The sequence below is a fragment of the Pleurodeles waltl genome, chromosome 5 (genome assembly GCF_031143425.1).
Source record: "Pleurodeles waltl isolate 20211129_DDA chromosome 5, aPleWal1.hap1.20221129, whole genome shotgun sequence".
Classification (NCBI taxonomy): Eukaryota; Metazoa; Chordata; class Amphibia; order Caudata; family Salamandridae; genus Pleurodeles; species Pleurodeles waltl.
Genome location: NC_090444.1, coordinates 153,421,788 through 153,437,829, shown reverse-complemented (window position 1 = coordinate 153,437,829; position 16,042 = coordinate 153,421,788). Strand labels below are relative to the sequence as shown.

The 16,042-nt window shown below is 42.6% G+C and overlaps 1 protein-coding gene across 2 annotated transcripts in view; it reads left to right on the top strand.

Moving 5' to 3' along the window:
- DEGS1 (delta 4-desaturase, sphingolipid 1) overlaps positions 1-16,042 on the top strand; it is an 85,614-nt gene that overhangs the window by 58,445 nt on the left and 11,127 nt on the right. For both annotated transcript variants that reach the window (XM_069233827.1, XM_069233828.1), the window contains exon 2: positions 11,301-12,043. In XM_069233827.1, the coding sequence (XP_069089928.1) occupies positions 11,301-12,043 (743 nt within the window). The remainder of the gene's footprint in view (positions 1-11,300; positions 12,044-16,042) is intronic.

Here is a 16,042-nt window from a genome sequence, read left to right as displayed (position 1 = left end):
GACCCTTGCCCACCACAGATCTTCAAGAACATCCTGCTATCTACTTCCGCTGCTACACCTGTAAGAAGAATCATCAACAACTCTAACTTCAGGAACTTTTCCTACAGACCTGAAAAAGGGATACATACGACCATTATTAAAGAAAACAAATCTAGACCCGCAAGACCCCAACAACTACAGACCTATCACAAATGGACCTTTCCTGGGCAAATTGATAGAAAGAGCAGCATTCGCCCAGATGTCACAATTCATTGAAGACAATTCTATACTTTCAGACTTCCAAACTGGATTCCGCCCAGGAAGAAGCACTGAATCGGCACTCATGGCAATCTGGGACGATCTTAAAAACACAGTTGACCGAAATGGAGTTGCTGCACTTCTTCTCTTGGACCTCTCAGCTGCCTTTGATACGGTTGACCATGACACCCTAACTCAAAGACTCCACGAAGCCGGCATACAAGGGATTGCGCTCGACTGGATTACTTCCTATCTCCAAAAAAGAGTAAATATCATCCACTCACCCCCCTTCTCATCTGAACCCTACCTCACAAAAACAGGGGTCCCCCAAGGGTCAATCATCTCACCTTTGCTTTTTAACATCTACATGATATCTTTACCAGAACTGATCAATGATTTCCATCTCACATGCTACAACTATGCAGATGACACACAAATACTACTTCAATTAGAAGACCCCCAAAACATTGAAAATCTCAAATCTTCAGTTGCCTCAGAGCCGTTGATCAGTGGATGACCTGGAGCCATCTCAAACTAAATACCTCCAAAACTGAAATACTCATATGTGGTGACTGGAAACATTATGACCCTCTGTGCGTCTGGCCTGACGATCTCGGACCACCTCCTCAATTATCCAAGGAAGTGAAAAACCTAGGAATCACCATGGATTCCAAACTAACTATGAATGCCCAAGTAGACAAATTAGCACGCACAAGCTTCATCACCTTAAAGACTTTACGACGCATTTTCCCTCACCTCAGATTTCCACACAAGGTGCAAGCTACTATCTCACTTGTATTATCCAAACTGGATTATGCCAATAGCCTCTACCATGGATCATCTCTATCTGTTATGAAAAAACTACAACGTATCCAGAATTCCGCAGCCAGGCTACTACGACATATAAAGCCGCAAGCCCACATCTCCCCTGCCTTGAGAGCACTACACTGGTTACCCGTTGCCAGAAGATGCACTTTCAAGCTGCTTTGTATCACCCACAAAGCTATACATGGAACAGGACCGCTTTTCATCAGAAAGAAAATTACCAAATACATCCAACAAAGAACCCTCCGCTCAAGACTGGCACCCCGCCTTAGAACACCACCATACAAGAAAAAGACTGTAGGTGGTACATCCTTCTCCGTCCAAGCAGCCAAACTATGGAATTCATTACCCCCAACTATAAGAGCCACAGATAACTTTCTTGTTTTCAGGAAACTACTCAAGAGTTGGCTCTTTCCTTCATAACCACCTTTTTCAAACAACTATGAACTGCATATGCCTATGTGGATAATTATTTTTTTAAGATTATATGTATATTTCTATTTATTTATAGTTTCTTTGGAAACTAAAGAAAGGCTGTGCGCTCAGAGATCCCATAGCAGAAAAGATCTAGAATCCATCCTGGAGGTGAACTGATGATGTACTGGAGCGTAATCTGTATCTGACTGAGACGCGCGGGTTCTATCTTCCTCTGCTGGAGACACAGAGTAGAAGGTTCTCCCTTTATAAAGCACCTGTAAGCTCCGCCCGCTGAGCCACGCCCCGTCCACCCTCGAAGTAGGTAAAGGAATTCCCGCCTTTTACCACGATGATGGACAGCTTTCCAAAACGACCCCAATGCGTTTACCGCCGATTCCGGTGGTGCGTTTGTTTGATGCTCAGAAGCACAAGGACATCTCCACAAAGACGCACTAGTAACAATCACATTGCCAAAAGCACACAAGGTTGCTGGAGACGTTTACCCCGTGGCCCATCACGTACCCTTAGTGTACAATATAAACGGGGCGTATAAAACATGCTAGGTAACGCTTACTGACATACTCGTAAAAAATACTCCGGTTGGGTAGGCCACAATGCTCATTTTACAGAAACTAAACCTCAAAGGAAGCACTTCCAAATATAAACGTAGCAGGTGCCGCAGTTGAAGCTCAGCTTCTGGAAAGGACAAGCCACCCTAACTCTTGGGCTTGGCAAAGATAAAGCAAGGCTGTGCGCTCAGAGATCCCATAGCAGAAAAAGATCTAGAATCCATACTGGAGGTGAACTGATAATGTACTGGAGCGTAATCTGTATCTGACTGTGACGCGCGGGTTTCTATCTTCCTCTGCTGGAGACACAGAGTAGAAGGTTCTCCCTTTATAAAGCACCTGTAAGCTCCGCCCGCTGAGCCACGCCCCGTCCACCCTCGAAGTAGGTAAAGGAATTCCCGCCTTTTACCAGGATGATGGACAGCTTTCCAAAACGATTCCACTGCGTTTTACCGCCGATTCCGGTGGTGCGTTTTTGATGCTCAGAAGCACGAGGACATCTCCACAAAGACGCACTAGTAACAATCACATTGCCAAAGGAACACAAGGTTGCTGGAGACGTTTTACCCCGTGGCCCATCACGTACCCTTAGTGCACAATATAAACGGGGCGTATAAAAACATGCTAGGTTACGCTTACTGACATACTCGTAGAAAATACTCCGGTTGGGTAAGCCACGATGCTCATTTTACAGAAACTAAACCTCAAAGGAAGCACTTACAAATATAATCGTAGCAGGTGCCGCAGTTGAAGCTCAGCTTCTGGAAAGGACAAGCCACCCTAACTCTTGGGCTTGGCAAAGATAAAGCAAGGCTGTGCGCTCAGAGATCCCATAGCAGAAAAGATCTAGAATCCATCCTGGAGGTGAACTGATGATGTACTGGAGCGTAATCTGTATCTGACTGTGACGCGCGGGTTCTATCTTCCTCTGCTGGAGAAACAGAGTAGAAGGTTCTCCCTTTATAAAGCACCTGTAAGCTCCGCCCGCTGAGCCACGCCCCGTCCACCCTCGAAGTAGGTAAAGGAATTCCCGCCTTTTACCACGATGATGGACAGCTTTCCAAAACGACCCCACTGCGTTTACCGCCGATTTCCGGTGGTGCGTTGTTGATGCTCAGAAGCACGAGGACATCTCCACAAAGACGCACTAGTAACAATCACATTGCCAAAGGCACACAAGGTTGCTGGAGGCGTTTACCCCGTGGCACATCACGTACCTTTAGTGAACAATATAAACGGGGCGTATAAAACATGCTAGGTAACGCCTACTGACATACTCGTAGAAAATTCTCCGGTTGGGTAGGCCACGATGCTCATTTTACAGAAACTAAACCTCAAAGGAAGCACTTAGAAATATAAACGTAGCAGATGCCGCAGTTGAAGCTCATCTTCTGGAAAGGACAAGCCACCCTAACTCTTGGGCTTGGCACAGATAAAGCAAGGCTGTGCGCTCAGAGATCCCATAGCAGAAAAAGATCTAGAATCCTTCCTGGAGGTGAACTAATGATGTACTGGAGCGTAATCTGTATCTGACTGTGACGCGCGGGTTCTATCTTCCTCTGCTGGAGATACAGAGTAGAAGGTTCTCCCTTTATAAAGCACCTGTAAGCTCCGCCCGCTGAGCCACGCCCCGTCCACCTTTGAAGTAGGTAAAGGAATTCCCGCCTTTTACCACGATGATGGACAGCTTTCCAAAACGACCCCAATGCGTTTACCGCCGATTCCGGTGGTGCGTTGTTGATGCTCAGAAGCACGAGGACATCTCCACAAAGACGCACTAGTAACAATAACATTGCCAAAGGCACACAAGGTTGCTGGAGACGTTTACCCCGTGGCCCATCACGTACCCCTAGTGTACAATATAAACAGGGCGTATAAAACATGATAGGTAACGATTACTGACATACTCGTAGAAAATACTCCGGTTGGGTAGACCACGATGCTCATTTTACAGAAACTAAACCTCAACAGGAAGCACTTAGAAATATAAACGTAGCAGGTGCCGCAGTTGAAGCTCAGCCTCTGGAAAGGACAAGCCACCCTAACTCTTGGGCTTGGCAAAGATAAAGCAAGGCTGTACGCTCAGAGATCCCATAGCAGAAAAGATCTAGAATCCTTCCTGGAGGTGAACTGATGATGTACTGGAGCGTAATCTGTATCTGACTGTGACGCTCGGGTTCTATCTTCCTCTGCTGGAGACACAGAGTCGAAGGTTCTCCCTTTATAAAGCACCTGTAAGCTCCGCCCGCTGAGCCACGCCCCGTCCACCCTCGAAGTAGGTAAAGGAATTCCCGCCTTTTACCAGGATGATGGACAGCTTTCCAAAACGACCCCAATGCGTTTACCGCCGATTCCGGTGGTGCGTTGTTGATGCTCAGAAGCACAAGGACATCTCCACAAAGACGCACTAGTAACAATCACATTGCCAAAGGCACACAAGGTTGCTGGAGACGCTTACCCCGTGGCCCATCACGTACCCTTAGTGTACAATATAAACGGGGCATATAAAACATGCTAGGTAACGCTTACTGACATACTCGTAGAAAATACTCCGGTTGGGTAGGCCACGATGCTCATTTTACAGAAACTAAACCAATAACAATAAAATACACACACACTCTTTTAAACCTGTCTGACTAAGTATTTTTTACCCATGATTCTAATTATGTATTGTATGTGCATATGTGTGTGTATTCATGTGTGTGTGTGTATAAATATATATATATATGTGTATGTATGTGTATATGTTGTTTCTGTGCCTGGCATGTTTGTGGATCATAGCATGGGTTGTTATACTAGATATCTATGAATTTCTGCTCTCTTTTTATCACACTTATCTACTCATCACTCTTATGTCATGTCTCTATCAAACTATCCTCCATTCTCACTTGGACTCATCCCAAATCCCTTCGACCACTTTCATCTCCTAAATATCTCTGCCTAAGCTCTTCCCTCCACCTCCACATCTAACTCACCAAACCTCACTCTACCTCTGTGACCTCCCACACAACCCTACTAAATTCTCCTGCATTCAGCTCACCCTGCTACTATGCTCTCCCTAACCCTTCCACATCCTCTTTCTCCTCCGCTCCCCTTTTATTCATCTCAAGCCTTTGGATTGAGTAAATGAAGGATAAACTCCCAACTAATACTTCTGGATTTCTTTCCTCCTCCACCCCTCCATTACTCCAGTCAATCTAACTAACAAACTCTCATATCCGCAACTCAAATTAACTCATAATAATACTAAAACTGTACTCCTCATTTAAATTATACTAATCCATCACTAATTCTTGTTGGGTACCGGAGTAGCGTGCTACTCATCGAAAAGCGCTTTGACGCCTCGTCAGGGGTAGTAAGCGCTATATAAATACGATTACAATTGCAATGTGGCCCCAAATTCTTAAAGAAAGTCACAAAAGTGCACCCATGGTATATGTCGCACCCCTATAAAATATTTGTGAACTGTATTTTAGCATGGGTAAATACGCATGTGTAGATTTGCTCATGTGAAAATCTATTGAGCATTTGCAAGTTCATTTTCCCTCCAGCCACTTTCTTCCCAACCCTGGAAGAAGTTCTAATTCTGCCATTGTCAGGAGTAAATGTCCAACCTTTCTTATTATGGGAAAATATTAGAGAGAAGCTGGTGAAGATCTTTAAAACATGCAGGTTAGTAGGTTTGCAGACTCAAAGGCATTCCAGCCCTGGAACTATTGCTTACTGCTTCCTCCAGCCCCAGTATGCAGATCTGCAGAAAGGTGGAAAAATAAGGAAATTGACACAGTAGGGATTGAAACTGCAAGTATTCAAGCCCTACTATGGTAGTAGCCCTGGCATAATCAGAGAGGCTATTATCAGAGCTCTTACATAATGAGATTGCTGCCATAATTTGGCGCCACACTACATGGCACCAAAGGGACAAGTAGATCTTTTTACAGGACAAGTAGATTTGAGAAGCAACCTGTCCCGTGGACAAGTAGATATTTTAATAAATTCCACACCCCTGAAGTTTAGCTAGTGGCACTAAGAGAGTTACTTGATTTTGAGTGATTTGTTCATTCTCCTTCTTTGGGACATTAAATCCTTAAATCTTTGCAGGAGGGAATTGCAGCAGGACGAATCGGAGTGCATGTGATACTTCCAAATTAAACACCGGGCCATACCTCCAGAAAATAAGAGTGCTAGTACAAGGGAACAAACACAATTTGAAAAGTTCTTAACCATCTATACCTGCACACATGGTCCGTTCGCTAATATGTACTCTGCTTTGTCTGAAGGTAACTCCCATACCAAATAGTCATACATGAAAAATTGGGATATGAATCTGGGGGAGTGGAAGGAGTTGTGGGAGGGAATCCGCAAGTGGTGCCATAGTGTTCAGCATAGAGAAATTTTATACAAACATATTACTTTACCCCAGTGTGAGAAAAGACAACCTTTACGGACCCAGGTGTGAAAATGTTGGTGGGGTTGCCTTCAGGATGGAGACCTGCTCTGTCTGATTGCTCTGCCCGTATTGCAGCCATTCTGGAAGGAGATCCTTATTTACATCAGAGCAATCTAGAAATACTCGAACCAGTCCGAGGCTGGCCCGACTTGACGGGCATGACAAACACTGACTGGAGATAGTCAATATTTCATTGATAGCCAAAAACAAATTGCCCCTAAATGGAAGTCAGTCTCACAAGCTCTCACAAGTGGATCTCGAAGCTGTGGTTCTTGATTGCAATTGAAAGCCCATCTTGATCTGTCAGGTGGGTGGAAGCGGGAAATTAGAAAATCGCTGAGACCTCGGTTACAGTACTTAAACAAAGGTTTGTGAACCTTGGCCTGCCCCAGAGCTCTTCACTGCTTGACACTTGTTAATGGCTTAAGGTGACGCATAACTTTATTACGACGATAAGATAAATGATATGCATTAATTGACTTTGACCTAGACATCGTGTTGGCCATCACCCCTGCATAATAGTGGCAGTGATTAAGGTGGTTATGCTTTTCGGATTGTAAGTATCTTTGCCATTATCGTTGCTGTTGAAGGCATATTGTGGCCTCCCATGACATCTGTTGTGCATTGTAATGATCTTGTGATGGGTATTCCTGACTGGTTATTGTGATACATGTCACAAAAGTCAGATTCTTTCCTGTGTGGCAGAAGTGCACATACTTGATGAAAAACAAATGCTGTCCTGTAGTGAAAAACGTTTATTTTTTATTTTTTTATACACAAGTTTTTGTTGAGTGTGAGGTGGAAGGGTTTTGTTTTGTGTATTTACCCAAGAGGAAAAGCTAGCACATTTTCATGAACAAAATGTGTATTTGAAGATTTATCAGGCTGACATTTGGGAGGGATTGGTAATGCTCTTTCCTGTTACATTAAAGGAATAGTGCATGCTGATGTGGGCACGCGCTTACTGTTTAATTTTTGCCAAAGAACATTTGCCGCAACCGCTGCTACTGCATGATTCATGCTGAATTAAGCCTTCTATTACCTAGGTTGAGCAAGGATTCTTATGACCTTTTCCGTAATGCAATCTGAGGCCAGAGCCTTTGATAATTTGGAACGTCATGGATATGTTTCCAAAATGAACCTGTGTGTTAGGTTAGATTTCATATTCAGAAACGCAAGCTGTTTACTGTTTAGGAGTGTATGATCTTTTTAGGTCGAGTGTGTAAGCGTACAACCTCTTGTGTACTTTTAAGTAAACTTCTGTGGACTTCCACCTATTTCATTTGTTAGTTTCAGTGTAATTTCAAAATACTTGCTTGTTAGTGGTCAGTCATGCCTCTTTGTCCCTCCTATGTGGGAGCAGGGACCAACTACTGTATAATTACGCTTTGTCCTGTTTATCAAGTCTGTAGGGAACTTTTTAATTTTTTTATTTTTTACTTAGTTTCCGCTACTGTCCAGGGTAGCTTCCATTTTCATATGCAGAGCGTTCTTGCTCTGAGCTTAGCTGTAAACCAGGCAATAAATCAGGCTGTTATCTTTATCACATTTGGTCTTTGTGGGTTGTCTGCACCCTCGCTCAGCTGCCTGGCTCTCACCCTTCATTGGCTTTTCTTTACCAACTCTACCAGAGCCCCGCAGTCCTTTGAGACCGTGCCCAAGTCGCCTCCATTATGGGATCCCACTCGCAACTCCATCAATGTACCTCAGTTCACACACTCTAAGGCCTCAGCAGTGCCAGTGCCAGGAATCCCACCCACGCTGTCTGCTAGAGCGCCTCAGTTCTTACAGTCAGTACACTCTGCTGTTTTAGTTCTGGTACCTCGGGCGCAGCTCCATTACTGCACCTCAGTTCTACCCTGGCAAGGTCACTTCCTTTCCTACACTGGGACCCCTCTCACATACAGTTCCACTACAGCAGCTCAATTCTAATATCCAGTCCCACTGCCAAGCCAATACTGGACCCAGAAGATCAAAACACAGCTTAGTCAGTGCACCCGTCCTAAGGCCCGTGCGTACACCATGCTGGGTCTCACTCGCAACTTCACCAGGGCACTTCCAGTCTAACATTCGGCAACACTTGCACGCCAATACTAGGTTCCACACATAGCTCCATTAACATACCTCACTTCTGACCTTGTGTGCCTGTTATTATTCCAGTACTGCAGCCCACATACAACTCTGTCAGTGCACCTCAACCCTAACCTGCAGCGCCCCATTATTCAAGTAACCGGAATTACACAGCGCTCCATTTCTCATTCCTCCCCGGTTGCCTTTGTTTTTCCACCAATGGGCTGGGACACAGCTCTATATATACACCCCCAATTCTGATCTGAAGCGCTCCAATATTGCTGTATTGGGATTCACATACAACTCTGCTAATGCACCTCCTGCTGTTCTGCAGTGCCCCGGGCTGTTCCACACTCTTACTTCCGTTTGAGGACGTAGGGGAGCCAATTAAATCTATTCTTAGCTGCCACATTTAGTTGGGAAGGGTCTGTTTGTCCTATTTCACTCTGTTCTTTCCTTTTACTCTGTTTACTCTCAATGTTTTCTTTCTCACACACTTTCTCTTTCCAGCTCTCAAAATCCACATGTTAACAGTTCTTTCAACTATTTATTTCTATTCCTCTCCCTTTTTTTTTGTTTTTATTTCCTTCTTCCTCTTGCTACCTCCTCTTTCAAAGTCTCAAAAATGTGGTTATTTCTTTCCTTGTTTTGTTCCTCTTTTTTCTTCATTAGTCCATTCTTTCACTATTTTTTCGCTCCCCTTCATTCTTTCTTCATCTTCATTTGCTCTTTCCATTGACTCGGTATGCGTCCCTTTTTTTAAAATTTTTTTTTTTATAGAGCTTGCTTCCTTTCTCTGGTGTTTTTCTTATCTTCATCTATCAAGTCACGTTTTACTATAATTCCCACTTTCTCCCGTCTGTATGTGGAAGCCACAAGTTACTTGTCGGGACCCGAAGTGTCAAAGTGGTTATCCCATTCTGTGTCTCATGGAAATGTCAGTACATACATGCCCTGGTTCTTTCGCTGCTTGTTTCTCTCACTATCTCCATTTTATCTAATGTTCATTTTTCTCCTTTTCACACTTCTTTCATTATTTTTTCTTCTTTATCTTTTGTTCGTTGGCTTTCTTTCTTTTCTTTTTTTTCTTTTGTCTCGCATGTTTGCTCTATTTCTTCTTAGTTGTGCTTTCATTTTCCTGTTCTTTCTTTCGCTTCATTTCTTTGCAACCTTTTCTCTTTCTTTTGTCTGTTATTCCTTTGCCTCTCTTTTTCTGCCGATCTGCTTTCTCTCCTGAGGCCTAGTTATCAATTGAGCAACAGGTGCAGTGGTACCAGGGCCCAGAGACCTACGGACCTCACTCAGCTCTAATTACTTCTGTTTTCCTACCAAAATTCCAGTCAACCATTTTCTTTTCTTACTCCAGAGCCAATGACACCGTTACTAGGCCACTTGTCCTCTCCATCTTTGCTCCTGACTCCCTCTTTCCTTTCACCCTCCAATCTGTCCTAAATTACATTTTTGTTATGGGGTTTTCAGCATTACACTCAAATGCCAAATGCTTATTTCTGATAAAGATTTTTATGATAATTGTATATGTTTTCAGATAGAGGAAGAAGGTAAATGGAAGTGCTTTAGTTAAATGCTGGGCCTCTGGAATGATATGGCAAGAAAATGGCAACATGATGAGGCAGGATTGACCAATTTATGTGGCAAAGTAAAGTCCAGTTATGAATTTACAATGCCAATCGCTCTAACTCAAAAAATGCGAGACCTATTGGATTGCAAATGCTTGTTAACTTGTGTTTCGACTGGGAATTTAAGTGCAGTGGGAGGATGGGGGAAATGTTATGACTTGTAACCAACTTGGAAGAGTTACAATGCCAATATGAAAGATAATGGAAAGTAAACAAGAATAACCATGATGTGTTCTATAATTTCGTGGAAAATAACAGGAAGTGTGTTAAATTATGGACCCAGATAATGTGGACTATTAACCCCCTAGGACGTTTTAGGCAATTCGCAGAGAACCAGGACTGAAAATGCTCTACTTTGCCTCTGCTTGAACAAAATTGTTCTTTTTTTTTTTTTTTTTTTTTTTTTTAATGGGGGGGGGGGGAGGGCGGCATCGTGAGAGGGGGGGGACGTCGGTAGTAATGTGGGTCAAACTGGTCTGGCACGTAATAAACATAATGGAGTACTTGATGAATGCTTCAAAGCCAACTGTAAAATCCATGCAGCTTGTGCTCAATATATTTTAAAATTCCCTGTAAAAACAATACCCTCTGCCCTGAGAAAGGATTGGAATAGTTTGCTTTGCTTGCTCACCCAGTGCCTTATGGTTCAGACTGCGGGGTATGTTGTTTTTCTAGCTACTTCCTTGTCACGTCTCCGGATCTCATTGACTGGCTGGAGTGCCCCGCTATCTTGCTTTGTTAAATAATATCTGTATTGTTTTGCCAAAATAAACCGTTAAATTCTCAGTGATTCACTAGCCACTTAAAATACAAATGATGAGTCGGGGGGGGGGTGTTTTTGCTGCCTTCATTTGCCACAGGGCGCTCGGCTGTCTCTAAGATAACGTCTGCGCTCTGTGAAATTACAAATAATTGATTCAGCTTCCTAATTTTGTCTTTTTTTGCTGTTGGTCTTTTTGTATGAATACATCTACTTAGTCAGTTTTGGAAAATCATACACCAGTCACACGCCAGTGTATTGTTGGTTTAAGAGACCTTTTGTAGAAAAGGAGGGATCTAAACTGCTTACATTTCTTTCCTTTTTTTTCTACACAGCTAAATATCCAGAAATTAAAACATTGATGAAGCCCGATTTCAATTTGGTCTGGATCGTGACATTGATGGTTCTTACCCAGCTGACTGCGTTCTACCTGGTTAAAGACTTGGAATGGAAGTGGGTTCTATTTTGGACCTATGCATTTGGCAGCTGCATCAGTCATTCCATGACCTTGGCCATCCACGAGATCTCCCACAATAGTGCCTTTGGGAACAACAGAGCGATATGGAACAGGTTGTTTGGAATATTTGCTAATCTCCCCCTTGGTCTTCCCTACTCGGTCTCCTTCAAGAGGTATCATATGGATCATCACCGCTATCTAGGAGGGAATGGCATTGATGTAGACATCCCAACTGACTTTGAGGGTTGGTTTTTCTGTACCCGCTTTAGGAAATTCATCTGGATTACATTGCAGCCTCTCTTCTATGCAGTCCGGCCTCTCTGTATTAACCCTAAACCAATCTCTAGACTTGAAATTATCAACTTGTCTATTCAGATCGCCTTCAATATTGTGGTTTACCACTTTTTTGGAGGTAAAACCATATTTTACATGTTTGCAGGGTCAATTCTTGGACTGGGTTTACACCCAATCTCTGGACACTTTATAGCGGAACATTACATGTTCTTGAAAGGACATGAAACCTATTCCTACTATGGACCTTTGAATTATCTTACATTTAATGTTGGTTACCACAATGAACACCACGACTTCCCCAGTGTTCCTGGGAAAAACCTCCCCAAGGTAAACACATTTACTTATTGATTAAGCTCTTTTGAGTCTATCTGTTATAAGTACTTCGAAGACCCTGAGTTATTTAATGTGACAGAACTGGTTCCTTTAGGTTGTGTGCGTGTCGATAATGAGTTGACTGTGTTTTATGTCTGCACTATGAACAGATGAGTGTTTGACTACTCCTGTGGTTACAGTGAGTGGGGATGTCATGATATTACTGCAAGCTAATAGTTGTCTTTGTATCAGAAACCGACATCAAAAATGCTACATGTGGAATTTGACGGTCCTCATCTATATTTTACCCAACAGTTGGTTAGGCCTATATGCAGTTAAATGGCACACTGTTAAATATTTGTTAATTGTTGTATCTTAGAAAACTCAGAACATGCTCAAAGATATTCAAGCATTTTCTAGGTTGTAAAGTGATTTAGCGAAAGTATAAATGAAGAAGTTGTACAGTAATTAAAAACGGATTAAAAAAAATAGAACCAAGTCCTGGGAGCTAGAAGCTAAGATCGCTTCATTTACAAGAGGAGGATGTTTAACTGTTTTAAGAATGTGATAGGATGATGTAACGTTCCTCGTCCATGTTGCTGCAAACCCACAGACTAGGGCCTAGTTTTTGCCTCCTTGTATTAGAGGATTTGAAATCTGCCAGTTTTCATTTCCTGCACAAATAACTGCTTTCGCCCTAGAATGCCAATTCCCCAGGAAGCCAAACAAGCAGTTTTTAATTTCTTAGTTTTCTTAGAGAAGCAAGTAAAATCTTTCCATAGTGAGTGTGATATGACTTCCATGACCACTAAGCTGTACCATGCAACGCAGCCTTTACATATCTAAGAGATGATGGTCAGCAAACATTGCACCACAAGTATCATTTTTGCAGCGCAATATCCCTGGAAGGGAACTGGGTCAGAATCTGTATAAAGAAGAATGGTTCACATAGGTGTCATTTATAAAACAAATTACACAATTTGTTGTAATCAAATTGCCAACCCAATTAATGTTCAAACATTTGTTAGTCAAAATGAATGTTTAATCCAAAAATCATACCTTAAGGTTTAAAACTCAAAATTCAACAGCATAGGTGCTCGGTGCCCAAAGCGATTACACAGTAATACAATAACAGAGAAAGTTAATCAGAGAGTGTCTTTCTACTTAATGTTTCAAATATCTTTAGACCCGACCCCCTATATCAAACAAAAAGTTATATAAAGACAAGCATTGAGCCACTAAGACTTCCAGTCCGGTTTCTGTCTTTGACACAGCAGTGAATAATGAGGGGTCAATTGAAATTGGCATGCACGCTATTATTATGGGTGTATTTGACCACTCCAGCTTTGTGATGATGTAAACTTTTTATCCTCAGACTTGCAGTTGCCCATTAATGATGGTTTGTCACAGGCTTCAATGAAAAACCTATAAAGTATTACCGTGGATGGTAGAATTGAGCCCATTTATGTTCAGATATCTTTCAAACCAAGCAATTTAAAACTTTGGTAATTTGACAGATTTAACCTGGACTGAGATTTCTTCCTTCCAGGCAGCTTCATTATCGTCATAAGATGGTATCCTCCGGTGCTAAGTACTACGAACATACTGACCGGTGATATAATAACTACATCAGAGCCGCACCCTTGTCTTGGTGTATTGTCCAATCATTCGGTTCCTTAACGAATCAAGGTGGATCTCCTATGTTTCAGTGATGACCATAAATCATTAGGGATCAACTTATCTAGTGCCACATCTGTAGGGTAATTGAGTACTATGGGGTGCCACCTTTTGTCACATAAGGGAGTTGGAGGAGTAACAGAGAAGTTCTTCTGCACCGTCTCCCTCAAAGGGAACTATCTTGCACCAAAGCCCTGTTTCGGAGTTAGATGTGCAGGTGGCCGAGCTCTATGCCGGGGCAAAACAGACAATAACTGGACCACGTGAAGAAAGTTCAGACTAGACGACATAGGCCAAGTATTGCCTGGCAAGTGCATTAATAACTTGGTGCTAGGAATGTGCATAGCACAGAATGTACATTTTGTTGAAATTAAAAAAAAAAAAAAAAAAACATTTTAGACTGTCAGGTCTATGATGAAGTTGGTGATCGTTTCACAAGTAGTCATAATTGGGCACTTTGTACGTCTCTTCCTTGCCCCGTGTTCTTGAACAACTTAAGAGGCAGTCTAAAAGCATGATGCAAGCTGCGCGTTTCATCCTAGCCCAGTGTTGAAGCGGTCTAATTGGCGTGCAGCCCTTGCAGAATTTCACATAGGTCTCTTTCGAAGAACGTGGCCGTAAACGGGAACCCCTAACTATTTAATAGTTAGGTTGATACTCTTTTATAGTGAATGTCTAAATTATATAACAAGCCAGAGTAATTCATGATATAACATTGCCACGTATGCCGCCCACACCTTATCTAAATGTTGAATATAAATATTCTACCTTTCAATACGTGTGGGTTGTGTTGTTTTTTGTTTTTTTAAATTTAATTCTTGATGTAGTAGTTCAAAACCCTGGGCACAGGGCAGTGCGATTTCCACTATAGTATAGTGTGAGAGAGTACAGGTGGAAATAAAACAATGTACTCTCCCAAAACTATTACCAGTAGAGTACTACAGGAGGGAGTGGCATTTGTGCACGTCATGTTTTCCCAACAGATGCGCACCTTTTCATTATTAAAATTGTATTTATAGGCCTGGTCTGATGTACAAATATCTATCAGTTCATACATGGCCATGCAACACACATGCTTGTAACTTTTTTATAACCTATCTTAGTGGACTACATATATTTTTGTATCATGGATTTTTTTCATGGAGCTTGCCACATTTTAAACAACAGAATGAGCAAGAACAGCAAACAAGAAGACATTTTTTGCAAACTGTAGCTGTGCAGTGGTTATTTGTGTAACCTGGAGTGGGTGGAACGACTGTAGAACAGTCTCCAGCGCGACGGCATTGCTGGAATAGCATGCAGCACAAGGTAAGGCGGAGGCCAGGCTTAACCAGGCAAGGAGGTGGAGTCTTTCAAGTGATGAGCAGCTGAGCACCTGCCACGTCATGCCTCCGAGGTACAGTTGCCACTTCACCGCATATTATCAGGGCCCATTGTTCGTTGGTGAGTGGGCCAAACGGGTTCTGGGCAAGCAAACCTAGATTGACTCGCACAATGCATTTCCTTATCGCATGAAGCTTCGAAAGGTAAACGCAGTGTCCTAAAACCTGGAACAGTACTGAAGCTCCCCGTATCTAGGGGCAGCGAGGGATCTCACGGTTTGGTCCGAGGGTGGGGTTTAGCTTTCAAGCATTGCTCAGAAGTTGGTATGTCCCTTTCTCAGTTTAATTTACCTCAGGTTACGAAAAGATTAGTTAATTAAATCGAAAAACAAAAACTAAGTGGGGCTAGTAAAGTCACAAAGGCTACAAATTAGCAACGGACGTTGGCAAGGCAATAGGTCTTGTCTTCTTGACTTGTTGGTTTTGCCAACGTTTTTTGCCATGCGGTGCAGCATTGACAAAGCAAGATTATGCATGTGCGTGCCCACAGCATGACACAGCCGCCAGTTTGTTTTTAATTTACTGTTTCAAGATGGCAGACAACTATCTTGGTGCAGCAAATAAAAAAAAGTAATTGAAAATGCATAAGTGCATTTGAAGAAAAGAAAAAACAGCCCACCCAAGAGCAAGAACCACGTGCACGTTCATGGATTGCTAAAAGAATGAGAAAAAGGTAGTTCCTTTAATGCAAGCGGTGGAAAAACATAAGTCATCCAGACAAATGGATGGCGAAGAAGCTATGCTCCAGGGGAGGAACAAAGAAACAGAAGGACAGGCATCTAATACCAAGCATTTACAATGCAACGGGTCTCGCGTTTGCTCATGTTAGAGCTGATCGCGTTGTAAACTCCTAACCCGACTTTTCACCTATCGGGCAAAAGTACATTTGTGTATACAACCCGAAAAAGTGAAATTAACTGTGCAAAGCGCTCGACTTCTGCCAAGCGAAATCGCG